Genomic DNA, 16,844 nt, shown 5'->3' on the forward strand with positions numbered 1-16,844 from the left:
TCCAAAAAAGAAATGTATATTCATTTCAAAAAGGCCCGTAGGCTAAGTACAAAATTCGGGTTTGACCCTTACAAGTATGGGAGGCCATCCCGACTTCACAAAACAAAACAAAATTACACTAAGACCCGAGCTCGACCACTTCGGCTTCGGCAGTGTCGGGAGCGGCGGGCTCAGCAGTCGGGACCTCCTCGGCCTCAGCAGCAATGGGAGTAGCCTCGAGGGCGGCTTCGGTTGCCTCGGCCTCCGGAGCATCTGCCTCCGCATCCGGCCTTTCGACCCCTGCTCCCGGTTGGAGCAAGTTCACGTCAAAATCCGGGAGGAGCCGCCGCAATTGATTGCGGAAATTCCGGAAGCCCTGGATCAGCCCATTCACGCCCTCCTCTTCCAGGAGGTCGCGGAACTCCTCCGACTCGCAAAAGAGCGCCACCGCGCTCTGAGCTTGCTCCCGAGCCTCGTGGTAGGCGGCCTTCTTCTCGAATGTTTTTATTTCCCGCTCGAGCTCCGAATGTCGGAGGCGGGCATTCCCCACCTCCTGCTCGCGGGAGGCCAACGCCTGCTCGGCTTTGGCCAATCGAGCCTCTGTGGCGCGCAGCTCGGACCTCGCCAATGCGTGCGCGCCCTTTTCCTCATCGAGCTCGGCGGTAAGAGCTCGAATTCTTCCCTCAGATGCTCCGACCTTTTCTTGGAGCACCTGTCGTTCGGCCTCAGAGGCCTGGTACTTCGCCTCGGTGGCCGTGTACCTCGTCTGGGCCTCGTCGTACCCACGCTGGCACCTCCGGGCCTTCTCCCGGTATTCTTGAACAAGGTGCATCAGCATTTCCGTCTCGTGCAAATGCTGTAAAAGAGACGAAAAGGAAAACATAAGACGCCACAAATAAAAAATCTATACAGATTACACAAGGAGGAAAATTTTACTTACCCGGACGGCGTTGCAGCGGGTATAGTCCATGAAAGCATTGTAGCTCATGGACTGCATCATAGCCCGGTCGGCTGGGAGCAGCGCGACCCGGAATACCTCCAGCGCTACTCGAGGGTTTTCGAGGGCTGAATCTCCCTCGAACACCGACCAAGTGGGTGCAAGGGGCACCCGTCCCCCCGAGCCCGATGGGCCCGGAAGGCCAGCATCGGCTGGCCTAGGTAGAGCCGACCCCGAAGCTCCCTGACTGCCCCCCGATTCGGAGCTAGGGGCTGGGGTCGGACGAGCGGCCGATCTGACCGCCGCACAACTATAGCGGGGCGTGCAAGCACGGAACCCGCTGAACTCCTCCCCTGGTCGGCAACTGGAGCATCCTGCCGACCAGGGATCTGCGCCAAGGGCGTCGGGCATGGAGGCGCCATCGGGGCTCCTCTGGAGCCCGAGCCCCCGGAACCCGCGCCCTCTCTCCGATCAGCCTCAGGGCGCGCGGGCTGAGAAGGACCCGCCTCAGAGTCAGCGGGGCGAGAAGGCCCCGCCTCGGGATGCGCAGGGCGGGAAGGACCCGTCTCGGCCACCGCTGCCGCCGAGAGAGTCGAGGTTGCCGAGACCTTTTGCTTCTTTCTCGGCTCGGTGGGCTCTCCCGAGAGCTCGGCCACTCTCTTCTGGAAGCGGGCGTAAAGAACTTCGCTTTTCGTCACCATCTTTGCAATATCTGCAAAGGCGAACAGGATTAGAACATTAGAACAGTAAGGAAATAAAAAGAGACTGTAACTACCCTTACCGTGGGGACGTGCCGAGCTCAAGCCCACGTTCACCAAAGCGTCCTCACATATGAGGCCGTTCAGTAAGATGCCGTCCCCGAGGCTGCGGATGGCGTCGAGGATCCCCTGCTCACGTGGAGAAAGTCTGGGGGGTTTGTTGATGGACTTGAGCTGAGCCGGTCCCCACCGGGGGTCAAAACCCCAGGACTGTGCAGAACCAAGGAAGAAGAATTTCTCCTTCCAGCCGTGAATGGACGAAGGGGCACCTTGAAAGAGTGGCCGACCCGCCCGAAGGGCGATGTAAAGCCACTCTCCGTCTTCCGGGTTCGACTTAAAAATAAAAAGTCGCCGGAAGACGTTGACAGAAGTCGGAATCCCCTGCAGTAAACACAGGGATAGAAAACCGACCACCGTCCTCCAGGCGTTCGGAGTGAGTTGCGCCGGAACCAACTGGCACACTGTTAGCAACTCATTCACGAAGCCGTGAAGAGGAAATCGGAGGCCGGCCCAGAGCGATTCCAGATGCACTCCGATCCGGCCTACCGGAGGATCGGTTATCCGGTCCCTCCGCCTGGCGGGCTCCAAACGGAACCCGTGAAGAGGGAAGAACCACTCTTCGGTCATCTCGACCTCCAGGACGCTCATGGTGGACTCGACTTCGCTAGGGAGAGAACTCATTGCGAGAAAAAGAAATCAAAAAGAAGAGGGACCTGAGGGAAACGCCGGAGAGAAAGAACTTCGGTCTGAGGAAGACTGGAAGGAAAGCTGGAAGCAGAAGGCAATAGAGAGAGGACAAGGGGCCAGGGGAGAGTTTAAATAGACCTCCCCAACGGCCCAGATTAGCGAGAAAAACGCTGTATCCTGTTTAGATGGCAACGCGTGTCGACCCAAAAGACAGAACGACGCATTTAATTAGGGCTAGCGCTTCGGACACTGAAGCGCCCCATCGGATCGTGCGGAAAGGCGCCCGCAATCGAAGATCGTGTGGCCCCATCATGAGCCCACGACGCGAGGACGCTTCGCGAAAGGTGCCCCAATAATGAGGCTTTTCGGGAAAGAAGAGACGCCGCCTATTAAAGGCACCCCGAAGCCTCCGATAATTCAAAATGCGCAGTAAATTAAAAATTTTCGGAATCCGTAACGGCCCAACTAAAGCTACTTCCCGCGCTCCAGCTGGTAGCCAACTGGAACTCGGAAGTCGGGGGTAGTGTTGGGGGAAAAATCTCAAAGTCATACCACTACGGAGGCGCTCGGCCAAAAAGCGCCGACCAGAAAGGGGCTCGGCCAAAGGGTGCCGACCAGAGAGCACCAACCAGAGGGGTGCTCGGCTAGAGAGCGCCAATCTGAAAAGATGCTCGGCCCAAGAGTGCCGACCGGAGCGCCAAGAGGCGCTCGGACCAACCAACGCTAGAAAGAGCCGACCAGGAAGACGCTCGACTAAAGGGCGCCGACCAGAGAGAGCGCCAAGAGGCGCCCAATCAAAATAACCGAGTAGAGATGCTCGGATAGGAACAGCCGACCAGCGGACGCCGACCAGAGAAGCGCTCAACTAGAAAGCGCTGACTGGAGAGCGCCAAATAGAGGCGCTCGGCTAGGAGGTGCTCGCCCAAAGGGCGCCGACCAGGAGTACTTGAAGCAACCCCGCCACAGGGCGCCCCTCTGGGCGACCAGCTCGGCTCGGCACCCTTGCCGAGCCGATGCCTTGACTAATACTCCTCCCCGCCAAGCTTTCTCAAAAGGTCCGGCGGCTATACACGCGACTCTACTATAGCCTACCACTATCTCCGAGCCATCAAGGCATAAGATCTCTGCAGGTATTCGGCATGACCTGCCATTAATGCATGAGACTCCCTCAAGTCTCCGATGCACCCAGTCATTTAATGAGCACGGCCCAAGACGATTTCCGGATCACTGAACCATCAGAGCGTATGGCTCTCCCTGACCGCCGGTTCATTCGGTAATAAATGCACTTACCATCCACGGACCCCAGGCCCACCATAGCCGGCGGTTCAACCACTCCAACAGGTCTGATCGACCGTGACAACTCTCTGATTCCGGTCCGATTCGGTCCCGTTTTCCACTACGCCATTAATGGGCCAAATCGTGCCCAATTATCACACAAAAGGACAAACCTCCTGTCACCTCCCAGGTAACAAAAATCCTTCTATAAAAGGAAACCTGGAGGGAAAGGGAGGGGGCCCCCGGGACAGAACCCTCCTGGACCGGGTAAAAAGAAGTAAACAGCACAGACACAATAGAGGAGATCACCCTCTTCATGTTCTTCATCTTATTCAAATATTCCGGTTGTCTTCTCCATATACTCTCTTCTTTGCTCTCTCCACATATCTGCCCCCTCTGACTTAAGCATCGGAGGGCCGGCGCCGGGGAGCCCGGCCACCGGCTTTTTTGCAGGACTTACACCCCTCCAGGAGGACGTCACCGGCCGGCGCACCGCCGTCCGCCCTTCCGGCAGCGGAGCTCCTCCTTCCCCTGGCTTCGCGGCAGCCCCCGGGTCCAATTTCCAGCAACATTACTTAACAACAAGAAGAAGATAACAACTACTATAGTATATTATTTAGTATTATGACGACATGTTATGACATAAATAATGACCATTATTCTTATTTCACTATTTTTAAATAAACTATTTTTGAAAAATTGAGAAAATTATGTAAAAGTTCAATGAAGATGTCACTCTCATGGGAGTGGCATGTTTTGTAATCCCATTTTGCCTACATCGTCAACATCATCAGGCAGAGGGTTTCACGTTTCATAAAATTAATAAATAAATAGTTGTTAGAGAGATGCCAAAAAAAAGGGGCTCTCACATTTGGTGCTGATATTGGCCTCAATACAATCTCATCTAATAAAATACTAGCAAACCTTGAGCATCAAATAAGCAGATATCTATCTTATCGCTATCCAACTATCTGCACGTATGAGGCATCTCCTTTGAATACTTGCATAATTTTTCTTAAATTTTTGTTATTTATTATTCTCAAAAATTATATAGTCTAAAAATTTATAATTTTAATCAAGTGAGAAAAAAAATATTATTATTTTTTATTATTGCCTATTACATTTTGTTATAACAAACCATTACGGTAGTTGTTAAAACCTTGATTTTTAATGCTGAAATTTTTTAAAAAATATACATTTAGGCAGATAATTACTATTATAATTGACATCAAAAGTGCTTTAGTAGCTCAAAGATATAACTCTGAAAATTACAGTTGGTTGTATTCTTATTGCCCCCTTTGTAAATGCATTGCGAATTATGCCTTGCGATGAAGCAACATGAATGATAGGAGAGCAACTCATTTGGGCGCAAGTTACGTGCTATCTAATTCCTTTTTTTTTGAATTTTGTGTAATTTATATCTAATAACTTTAATATGTAATTAGATTATTTTATATCTTTAAAATAATAAAAGATAGGATTCCATACTTTCGAGCTATGGTTTGATGGGATTGTGTAGGCAAACAAATACATAATTTCAATGTTTAGAAAAGTTTAATAATATCTATTTAAATAATCATATATTCGAATTTAAAATTAAAAAAGAAAACAATGTTTTAATGAAGGTTTATCGCCGTCCAAGTGACTTATAAGGGATCCAGATCTCCTCCAAGCGAACCATCATTCCCCGCCGTCGTTGTAACGGAATAACGGCGTTAATTGGACCAGAAGTAGACGTTGGAAGGATAAGGATAAAACAACCAGAGATATTTTTCCCTCCTCGCCTCCCCTTCCCTCCCCTTCCCTTTTTAGTAGGAAAAAAAAGGGCATCCAAGGCAATGGCGCTCTTATGCCTCCACTCCAACCCCGCTCGGTTCTTCTTCTCGCCTCCTCCCAAAGCCTCCCGCCGCGGCGGCGTCGGTTTCGCCGTCTTCTCCTCCCATTCCAACCCCCGCATCCTCAAATCCAGCCGCCGGTCGCGGTCCGGCCGGGGGACAACCCCTTACGACGATGACCATGACAGCGGCGAGGAGGAGAGCGAAGAAGAGGAGGAGGCATTGCCATACGATCTGAGCCTCTTGGTTTAATTCCCTATTTCCTTCTTTTGAGCCTAGTTTCTTTCTAAGATTAATTTATTATGCTATGTAAGTAGGGAGTGCTCTTTGGTTGTTGCTGGTATTATGTAGGTTGTGCATCGTCCCAATTCTGTTTAAGAATTTCCGTTTTTTAGTGTTAATGTACCCACTGGATCATTTTCCCTTGTTAGCCAAGTCACCATGGTGAGTGTAAGTCAAAGTTTGTCTTTGCTAAAATTGTTGGCATGAATTGTTAGATGTCTTTGAAGTTATGATATTTCGAGGGTGCGGGGTGTGCGCGCAAAGTCTGATTGATTGATTGAATGAGGAATTGTATGATGATTTGGGTGATTCTAGATGCGAGCAAGCTAATAATATTGTTCCCATACAATATAAAAAACCATACCTGCTTTAGATTCCAAGATCAGTTTTTGGTAACAATAAAGAGGGAGGGAACAAAAAAACCTTGGTTGTGGCATGGAGGGCGGAGCCAGTGCATGGATCAAGTTTAATAGTTTGCTAATTTGACTTGTCAAAGCTAAATATATATGTCGTCAATTTCTCTTTTTGTTTCTACTCTTTCAAGGGGAATTTTGGAGCGTAGGTCATCTTACTCTCCAATTGGCTAATTGTATTTTAGGCAAGACTCAAATCCAGAACCTTCTCTTGTTAACAGAGGGACAACTGGGGCGATGCTTTGTTCAAAATGTCAAAGTTTGTAGTTGTTCAGAAAATTTTCTCAATCTTTTTGTGAGACCTCTTGATGTAGAGATATCTCCATAAACAAAACACTTCAGTGATAGAAATCTTGGATAATAATGATGTAAGCTAGACATGTGTTACGCTTGATCTTAACCCTTATGCTTGCAGTAGTCACCTTGAATTTTGTTTCACTTTTTGTGGTTATAGACCAATAATTGTATAGTAGTTAATGGTACACCCAAGTGAATCTCATGCAGTACGTCCACTCTCAGGATAATATTTTACTTATTTGGCTGTTGATGCAAGCTTTTTATTGTTTCCCCTTTTCCATCAAGCAAAAGAGGATGTATCATACACCAGATATTATAGAGTTGTAGCTTCATCACAAATCTACTATTAGAAAATAATTAGGTGCATTGATAATTTTATAGTCAGTGTCACAATCTAATATCTCACCCAAAAAGGCTAGCCGGAAGATATTATATGGGTTCCTTGGCTCTGTATAAGTACCCAAGATCTATCAAGTACATAGCAAATATGGGACTAATACATGCCCATACGGATCCTCACATACTCTCCTTGTTTAATCTCCAGCATCCTTGCCGGGCTAGGGGTTTAAATCCATCTAAATCTAATCAGAAGCAGCACAATTGGCCCATGGTCAGCTCCAATAGGCTTGTATAGCAGTGTCTTCTAGTCCATGTAGGTCATGGACTGGGTCAGCTCTGATACCATTTGTCACAACCTAAGATCTCACCTAAAAAGGCTAGCCAGGAGGTATTATTTGGGTTCTCTAGCCCTGTATAAGTACCCAATATCTATCCAGTTTATAGCCAATGTGGGACTAAATACATGCCCAAACGGATCCTTATGGTCAGAGATCAAAATAATTGCTGAAAGTGCTTTTGGCTAGACATCAGCACTTCATTCCACATGCACTTTACACTCGAGAGTTCGAAGTAATTTTTGAAAGGGCTTTGATTAGAGACTGGCACTTCCATCCATTTACTTAGGATTGTTGAACTAAATTTTGTTCTTTAGCTTCATTTTGAGATAAATTAGTTCATAATCACCATTGAGAATTTAAGGCTTCCATCATCAGTAGCCATATTTTACAATTCTCCACCATCAATACCATGCTTAAGTGAAGCTTCTTTTTGGATTTATTTGAAGATATTATATTATATATGATCATGCACAATTTTACATAAACACGGAGTCTGATACTCACCTTTTAATGCCACCCTTTCTTTCTGAGGCAAACCCTTCATTTGGACAGAAGATGAATCTAACTTCTTTTAATCCTGAAGTACTTTTGTCATGCATGGAAGAAAAGATGTCTGGTGCACTAGATTTTCTAGATATAACCTTCAGATGGAAGAAGATACAGCAGATGTAGATGGAAGCTTCTCATCCATTTGTCTCATTATGCAATAAGCTTTATTGTAATCCAAAACTGACATAATATAGCATCATCTTTAATTCTTTTTTTTTTTTAAAGTCCACCTTATATATATTTTTTTTGTTTGGGTATATTCAAGGATTTCTCTGTGTTGCCAAACTGTATTCTCTTGGCTTAGTGATCTTTAGAGTCATCAAATCGGTTTGTCCTATTTAAAAAGATTGGGTATAAAAGTTCTCTAAGAACTCAAAGGAAAGTAATTTATTTATTGCATATTGTTTGAGATATAATTAATTTTTGTTGTAAGACAATGACATAGCATCATTTCACATTCCATACATGGCATTTAATGATAATAAATCTGGACATTCTAGTAAAGAGTTGCATTTTCATTGGTCATCAGTATGTCTTAGAAAAGAATACTAATGTAATCTGGAATATCAGTAAAATTGTTTCTGATTTAATTTATTTAGTCTTTTATGTGCTTTCATTTTTGGCATGGCCTAGAGGAGAATATCACATAGAAAACAACATTGTATAATATTCTTCTTAATGTACATACTTTATTTGATTGTATAATATTGCACAATTTTATTTCTTTAAAATCCTTTAATTCTCTCTATGATCAATGAGAAGAGCATGACTTTCATAAAATCTTTCTTGGTCATTGACATTGTACACCACTAAATTTTAATCTTGTAAAACAATACTCTTCTTTTCTCTCCTACTAAAATGTCATAGCAAATGGGCTCCTGTTCCTTTTAAAGTATTGCGCTGAGGAATAAGATGCTGAGGAATAGTGAGATTTTGAAAATGGCTGTAGATAGGTTGAGAGATTAGGGTTTAGTTAACTTTCTTTGTTTGAAGCCTTAGCATGCTTTTTAAGGTAAAAGAGTTTATGGCCATGCCATTTCTGAAATCATTTTATGAGAATGAGGTTGGAAATAGACTGATATATTAGTGTTTGTCTCCCTGTTTTGGTACGTTTATTGGGAAGGGAAAAGTTAGTTGCCTTTGTTATTTAGTAGCCCATATTGGAGATGCACATTTGTACATATACATATGATAAAATGAAACAGATTTTTTTGTACATAAGCGGGACGTACTGTATGTGCTGTATGTTTACATCATTTTGATAATCGTACCAACCAAATAAATATCTAGAATCTAGGAACCAGTTAAAAAGAAATTCTGGTTCTTGCCATACAATTCCATATTATTTGTGATTTCATTACTTTGATTTCATGATTAGGATTACTTTATTTTGCTTTATTATGATTCCTATACCACAAGGTTGATTAGGAAACTCAAATCTTCTATAACTAGTCCTTTAAGATTTAAGTTTTTTTTTTTGATGAAATTTGATTTTGAAATTTGAATATCAAAAGAAAATAGGCCCTTTTTTTGGCATATATAAGCTGACAGGTGTATGGAATATTTGATAGAGTTTGTGAATTAAAGAGATGGATAAAACAGTCAAGTAGTCGATTTATACCTGGGATCTGTGTAGGATGCCTTTTATAAATATTCGACCTTTTATATTTATACCTGGAATCTGTGTAAGTTGCACCTTTCATAAATATATGACGTTTTATAAATATATATTAGATGATTGTTTTCTAATATATATTTTATAACAGCCTTAAGAAATCTGCACTTTTTTAAATTAAACTAATCACAGTTCAACACCAGAAAATAGAATAATTAAATCTTCTCCAGTCCTTTATATGACCTTTTATAAATATATATTAATTGACTGTTTTCTAATATAAATTTTATAATAGACTAAAATAATCTGCACTTTTTAATATTAAACTGATCGTAGGAAATAAATTGAACTTATAACTAAGGAAAATTTAAGAAAGCCCAAATCATGCTGTCTTGAAACAAGCCTGAAAAACATGTTGACCTACGGACTTGCTATATCTGGAAAGGTGATATAAATTAAGTTTATGCTATTTTTATTATTTATACGTATTTGGATATTTAAGAGTTCAAATTTAGAAAATGTTTAGAGAATTATAGTTTAAACTCCTCAAGAATTTGATTAATTTTGGCTGCTTTGAATGCCCATTTTGTTAAATTGTGTCAGAAGAGTCCTAGTTTAAAAATACTATAATAGAATGAATTGAGAAAGTTTAGGATTTATTTGAGATTGTCTTTAGCGTTGTTTGATTATTATTGTTTTATGGATTGGCGAAGATTCAAAAATTAAAATTGTGATGATCGAATTTTTAATGAAGAAAAGCTTTCTTGTGGTGGATTCAACCTGCTTTTCTTTCTCTTTTTCTTCTTTTCCTATTCTGATTTACTTTTCCTCCTATCATTTTTATCTTGAAATCTTGCTGCCTCTCTTTGGATTACTTCACAATGCTACTACATAAAAGGTCTAGTACTAGTTGCAGGGATAGGTACTAATGCTCAACCACCTTGGTATCTATTTACCTATTGAGCATGTAAACTGTAAGGAAAGTTGATCGTACTAAAGTTGCAGAGTGTGAATATGAAAGAACATTTAACTTTCATAGAACAAGTGAAATGCTAAGAAAATAAGAAAACAACAAAGAAGTTGTAAAACAAAGCTAAATAAAGAAACAATATGCTGATGCACCAAAGGAAAATCAGTCACTAACATGGAACTGAGGATGGTTAATGACAAGCTGAATCTTAACATCCCCAAGTGATATGACTGTTGACTATGGCGAATAAGGTGCGATTCAGGGTTTCTTTTGAGAGGTGATGGAAGGGTGAGTTGCTCGAACAATGAATATGAAGGAGCCATACTCAGTCTATACCGTTCTTCCATAATAGGCGATTTAGGAGGTTCCACTTGCATGGGCTTGTTGATGCATTTTTCTTTCTGATCACTGGCGTGCTGTCTACCACCTATTACTAGTTGAGAATCACTAGTTGATGGTTGTCCGTCGCTAGTTACCTGCTGACAGTCACCAGTTAAAAGTATGTTGTTAGGTTTTCAGTTTTGCATCTCTGAACAGGACTTAAAATTCGTCGTGTGGTCAATGATTGTAGTTATAACACAGACCTTAATTTGATTTTTAAGGTTTTTCATGAATTGATTCATTATTCATTATAGTCTCCTCGTAAATCCTTCATCACAATTGAAGCATTGTTTTAAATGATTGTAACATGACTTGAAATCAATGAAGATATTCATTGAAGGATCAAAAGATTATACCTTAAATGACATAAAAGAATTTAAAGATACAATAGATAAAAGAGTACAACATAATAACTAAAACCTACAAGTTAACAAAGAAAGCATAAAAGATGCAAGATAAAGAAAGCGTATAATCCTGATTCAATACAGAAAACAATTTTTGATGTTGGATTTTGTGTCTATAGTCTTCCTTCATCTGATAGCCTCCGCCAGTATTTATAGAGAGAATTGGTGGTGGTTTCCTTCATGAATAACTACCACTGAGTAATTATGCAGCAAAAACTACCTTTTAGGCAGTTATACCTGGAAATAACAGATTTACTGCAAAAGAAACCTCTTCTGGATGTCCTTTTATATGTGATTCACTTGCCAATCTCTAGAGAAAACCAAGGCATATTCAGGTCATCTAGACAAGTAACTAGAACACAAGTTAACAAAATTTTTCAGACAAAACAATGTTCAATAATTGGTTAACTTTAACTGGTTGATTAGTTAACTTTGTTCTTGCATAACAAGGTGGTCAGCAGGCTATGTCCTTTCAGGAGAATATCATTCTTATAACTAGCAGTTTTATGCATAGGAGAAAAAGATTTGAAAGCACAAGATGTTGTGCAAGAAGATTTTATGTAAAAAGAATGATTTTAGCCTAAGATTAATAGATTTGACTAAGATATACATACTTACATTCATATCTTAGAGACAAGAAAAGAAACTTCATCGTTTGGTAAATTCACGATATCAACCCAAACATTACAAAAAGCTTCAGGAATATGTAAAAGTAAAAAAAATCAAGGAATTGGTGTTTTTAATCATGATCATATATTTATGGTGATGACATTTTTTACTGATATATTTATGAATTTGGTATATTGTTCATCTCTATGAACCATTTAAAGCTTGAAGCATACCCCCTGCATATATGAATGAGTATGGGGCAATGCAAGTTCCAATTATTGGCATTACGCTGGCATATATTTTTGCTTTCCAAATAAAATATGTCAATCTAGGCCAAGTTAATGTGTTTGGATCCCAAACACATGAAAGAAATGAACTTGGAAACTACCATCTTAACTTTAGTTACTTAAAGATGAAACATGTACAATACCAATAAAAAATATTCACATTTTGTTGTAATTGGACAATCTATTTAGTGTTGGAAATGGACTTAGGCTGGTCCAAGGCTCATCGGGCTGTGCTAGCGCCCGGTCGGCCTTTGGGCTAGGCCTGAGGAGAATCAGATCGGGCTAGGGCCTAAAATTTTGATAGGGGCGATCGGTGCTCGGCCTAAAGATTGAGCCCGAAGGCCTGCCTTACCCCCTTCTCTCTCTCTTCCCCTTCTCTCCTCTCCCTCTCCAGTGCCCCCTTCTCTCTCTTTGCACTCTTCCTGTTCAACACACCCCTTCTCTATTTGACCTCGTTGTTCTCCTTCCCACTCTCCACTCTTCCATCTCCTAATCTCTCTCTCTCTTAGTCTTCTTCCTACCAATCTTTCGCTCCTCTCTTTCTCGATCTCTCTTGATCTCCTCCTTCTCGATCTCTCTCCTCTCTTGATCTCCTCTTCCTCCCACTCTCTCTCCCCTCTCTCTCTCTCTCTCCTGATCTCTCTCCTCTCTCTCCCCTCCCCCTGTGTTCTCTCTTTCTCTTTCTCATTTTGTGAAGGACAGAGTTTCTCAGTCCTTAATCCGGGCTAGATTGGGTTTTGGGTCAGGTTCGGGTTCAGGCTTGGACAGATATTTGGAAACAATTTTGGGCATTAGCCTAGTCCGAAGCCAGATAATTGTTTCTAGGCTAGGCCCGGCCTGCATAAAAGCATCAGTTATGCTTGCTAAGTCAAGTGTTCAAGATATTTCATCTAAGAGTAAATGTCCTGGATGGAAACTTCATACCATGCTCCAATATTCTCTCCATAAATTTTTGCAATGGGCTTCCATGATAGGTTGACAATTTTTTCATATAACCTAATGCTTTATTAATCAATTATGACAATTTTCATACCATACACTAGTAATCTTACAGTTTCGTATTTGTTTTTGCTCCAATTTGATTGGTTGACATTTTGGTCGTGGTTAAGGATGCTCGTTTGTTTCCACTCTCAAGATCTTCAGTTCTCTGTTTATACTTGTAGCTTCCTTGCAAATAATTTCCAGAATCTGCATCCACCACAACCAAAATCCTCCTGCGGTACTTTTTTTTTCTAACACAATTTTTTCATATAATTGTCATCTGGAAGTTCTAGACTTTAAACTTCCATCTCCTAGATGTTCTGATTGTCTTTTAGCCAAAGTCTTCAGATGAAATTTTTGGATGCAATCTCATCTGGCTTTCACAGTCCAGATTCCAGCTTCCTTAATCTTAGCAGTATCTAGCTTTTCATTTCACGGTTCAAGGTTTAACATTTAAACCTAATTTCCAGATGGAGCAAGTTATGTGGGACATGTAAAATATGAAATAAGGGGAAAAATCATAAGGTAAATCTTTGTCAATGGAATATTGTTGTGCTAGAGTTATTGTGTTCCAGTTTATCAATAGTATCACTTCATCCATTGCATCCTTGAGACACTCTTTTTGTGAGATTGAAGTAGCATTATGTTGCTATGATATTTTCATATTGAGAAAGAGAAGAAATGATTGGTATTCGTTATGAACTCAATAAGTACATATTTTGAAATAAATGTACTTAGGCCTGATTCAATGACCTTCATGATTCAAAATTTTTCCTGATGGGAGACTTCTTGTGATTTCATCATTTTGATTATTTTTCTCATTTTGTATTATTTTTCAGGACTATTCTTCAGATTTTGAAGGCAGTCGACAAGCCCAAAGAGAAGAGATGAAAAGAAAATTCTCAAAAACTGGACAAAGCCGGAAGCTAGCATATTGGTCCTCTGATGTACATGACATAATCATCCCGAGGAAAGCAAATTCACAAGACTATTACCGTACTCCAGGCAGAACATCCAAAAAGGATGCTGTGGAGTTGGATAGCCAAGAAAAGGTATTTTTCATGGTTAAATGGCATAGATACCTCTTTTGATTTTGTCCTTGTTCAATTGGAACAGCACAAAAAATATTCATGTATTCTGTTGGTTGCAGCTGAAGAATGGAAAATTTACTAAAAGCAGGTTCCAAAAACTTGTAGAGGAACTAGATTTTGATGAGAAGTGGTTCCCATTGATTGAATACTTGAGCACATTTGGATTGAAAGAATCTCATTTTGTATCCATCTATGAGAGGCATATGCTTTGCCTACAGATGAACCTGGTTTCTGTGAAGGAAAGATTGGAGTTTTTGTTGAGTGTTGGTGTCAAACATAGCAACATCAAAAGAATACTTATGAGGCAGCCCCAAATTCTGGAGTATACTGTTGAAAACAATCTGAAGTCCCATGTTGCTTTTTTGGTTAACATAGGAATTCCTGATTCGCGAATAGGTCAGGTAATTACTGCTGCTCCATCTTTCTTCTCTTACAGCGTGGAGCATTCTCTAAAGCCAACAATCAGGTATTTGGTTGAAGAAGTAGGTATCAAGGAAAGTGATGTCAGCAAAGTGGTGCAGCTGAGCCCCCAAATATTGGTCCAAAGGATTGATAACTCATGGACATCTCGCTTCTCCTTTCTATCGAAGGAATTAGGGGCACCCAGAGATAATATAGTCAAGATGGTCACCAAGCATCCGCAGCTCCTTCATTACAGCATTGAGGATGGAATATTGCCTAGAATCAACTTTCTTAGGGGCATTGGGATGCGTAATTCTGATATCCTGAAAGTATTAACAAATCTTACACAGGTTAAGCTTCATTTTATCCTTGTCTAAGTTTTTGGGCAGCAAATTTTGACATTTAACTATACCTTATCATATACCTAATACTCTCTTCTTTTCAGGTATTATCTTTGTCATTGGAGGGGAATCTGAAGCCTAAATATCTTTATCTGGTTAATGAACTTCACAATGAAGTGCACTCCCTGACAAAGTATCCCATGTACTTAAGCTTGTCTCTGGAGCAAAGGATTCGACCCCGTCACAAGTTCTTGGTTTCCCTAAAGAAAGCTCCGAAAGGTCCATTTCCTCTGAGCTCGCTTGTTCCTACTGATGAGTGTTTCTGTCAACAATGGGCTGGAACTAGTTTAGAGAAGTATGTGACATTTAGACAGAGTTTGCTAATCGAAGACTTTGCTAGGATGTATGAAAGGAAAAGATAGCTGACCAGCATTGCCCTCAAGTAGTGCCAAGGTTACTAATAGAAGTTCTGGAAGCATAGCTTGAGTCCTTGGACAGTTCATTAAACATCAGTTTTTTGTTGTTGTTTAGAAGATTACTTTCTCGAACCACCTTTATCCATACAGTAAGTAAGCTCTTTGCTTGTGGGCCTACTTCTAGCCCATTTATTCTTTTGTTTTTCAGATGATATTTCCACTATGAAGGTTCTAAAAGGCCAAACCTTTTGCAGAAATTTAGGTTGTTTATGCCATCATGGTGCTTGTATAGCACTCTGAGCTGCATGGGAGTTGGAGATTTTTCACTAACCAACCACCTGTATTTACTAGGCAAAGTAAGCAGCTCCACCAGTACTTTATGAGGTTAGCTCTTCCTCTGAAGCAGAGATTGTTGTATTGGTATGCATTGAAAACTTGCTTATTGTAGGAGTGCTAACTTTTACCTTCTTGGCTGCTTCCAGGCTCATCTCCAGATCTGTTAACCCAGCTGCTGCAATGCTAAGTACAATATGATGTCTATTGGAGCATTATTTTAGACAATTGAAATCCAGACATGTGGTGGCTTCAGAAGCCTAAGTATAATTGTTTTCCCTTTGGTTACAGTAGTGACATGCGGTTGCTTCAGAAGCCTGTCATAAGTATAATCGTTTTCCCTATGGTTACATTAGACTAATACATGCCCAACCATACCCCCTGGAATTTCTAATAGAATTTTAACAAAACTGTAATTTACAACATGGTGTCTGACTGTCTGTTGCAGTACTCGGCAATTTATAACTATAACGACCATACGGTCATTTTCCTTTTTCCCTCTTGGAAATAAGCTTCTTCATATTCTTAATTATACTAGTTATATGATTGCATCTGATAGACTGATATTATGAGTGGACAAGCTTGCTTTTGCATAAGCGTGTAATCTCAAATGCACTAGAGGTTTCTGCTGGTCATTCTCTCTCTCTCTCTCTCTCTCTGATGTAAGTGCGTGCATGCAGAGTAAATTTTGTAAGAGGCTGCAGTGTCTAACAAATTTTGTTGGATGTCCCGGGAAAAGATTGCCTTAGTTGGAGAGATCCTCTTTACAAATTGGGTAGAAAGTGGATAACAAGTTAAACGTGGAATGGAAGGTGATATAGCTGTGTACCTTTCTGAGTTTGAGATTGAGAAGGTTCAGATTTCTTTAGAAGATTGAAGAAGGATAGATTGAATTGTAGTGTTTGCATCAGATTTGTCTTTATTGGATTTATGCTTCTATGGTGTGCCTCTTTTAATTTTGAGTCATGTTGCTTCTGATCATGACTTGCAGGCATGGTGTGTCATTCTGCGAGCAAGGTGTTGTGCTCATACAAACACCAAAGGTTGACCACCAAAGGTTGAGTGTCAACCGACCTCTTTATACTCGTATTATTAGGTTTTACTGATGATCTTGAAGTACTCTGGTTGTACTGGTCCATTTCGAAATTAGAGGAATCAAAATGCAGTGTATATGTCATGTTAAATTGTATTTGTGAAGGGGACAAGTTAAATTCATTGAAGGGGACAAATTGTATTTTTAAGTCAGAAGCAAAGCCCATCTTCTTCGCGGGGGCTATATTCGGTGACAGGTGGTTGATGTAACATCTATGGATGTCTTTTGAATC

At 41.2% G+C, this 16,844-nt stretch overlaps 1 protein-coding gene across 5 annotated transcripts; it reads left to right on the plus strand.

Moving 5' to 3' along the window:
• The first annotated feature begins 5,374 nt into the window (after positions 1–5,374).
• Positions 5,375–16,332, plus strand: LOC103714932 (Mitochondrial transcription termination factor family protein). 5 transcript variants are annotated; one of them, XM_088701166.2, is made up of 7 exons: positions 5,382–5,717; positions 13,776–13,988; positions 14,087–14,779; positions 14,875–15,335; positions 15,441–15,570; positions 15,669–15,783; positions 16,200–16,332. In XM_088701166.2, the coding sequence occupies exons 1-4, from the start codon at positions 5,475–5,477 to the stop codon at positions 15,190–15,192; spliced, it is 1,467 nt and encodes a 488-aa protein (XP_088557292.2). In that variant the 5' UTR covers positions 5,382–5,474; the 3' UTR covers positions 15,193–15,335; positions 15,441–15,570; positions 15,669–15,783; positions 16,200–16,332. The 5 variants fall into 5 exon arrangements, with proteins under 5 accessions (XP_008800630.2, XP_088557292.2, XP_026663437.2 ...); XM_008802408.5 differs by lacking the exon at positions 16,200–16,332 and having other exon boundaries at positions 5,375–5,717; positions 15,669–16,027; XM_026807636.4 differs by lacking the exon at positions 16,200–16,332 and having other exon boundaries at positions 5,400–5,717; positions 14,875–15,339; positions 15,669–16,027.
• Positions 16,333–16,844: the final 512 nt, after the last annotated feature.

This window comes from Phoenix dactylifera, chromosome 7, assembly GCF_051530095.1.
Source record: "Phoenix dactylifera cultivar Ajwa chromosome 7, Ajwa_hap1_PhDact_Kaust_v1.1, whole genome shotgun sequence".
In the NCBI taxonomy this organism is placed as follows: Eukaryota; Viridiplantae; Streptophyta; class Magnoliopsida; order Arecales; family Arecaceae; genus Phoenix; species Phoenix dactylifera.

Excerpts from the sequence above, each read along its gene's own strand:
- LOC103714932 (XM_008802408.5), top strand. The coding sequence starts at position 5,475 with ATGGCGCTCTTATGCCTCCACTCCAACCCCGCTCGGTTCTTCTTCTCG. Across the intron at positions 5,718-13,775 it reads CATACGATCTGAGCCTCTTG|GACTATTCTTCAGATTTTGA; the intron begins GTTTAATTCCCT and ends ATTATTTTTCAG. Across the intron at positions 14,780-14,874 it reads TATTAACAAATCTTACACAG|GTATTATCTTTGTCATTGGA; the intron begins GTTAAGCTTCAT and ends TCTTCTTTTCAG.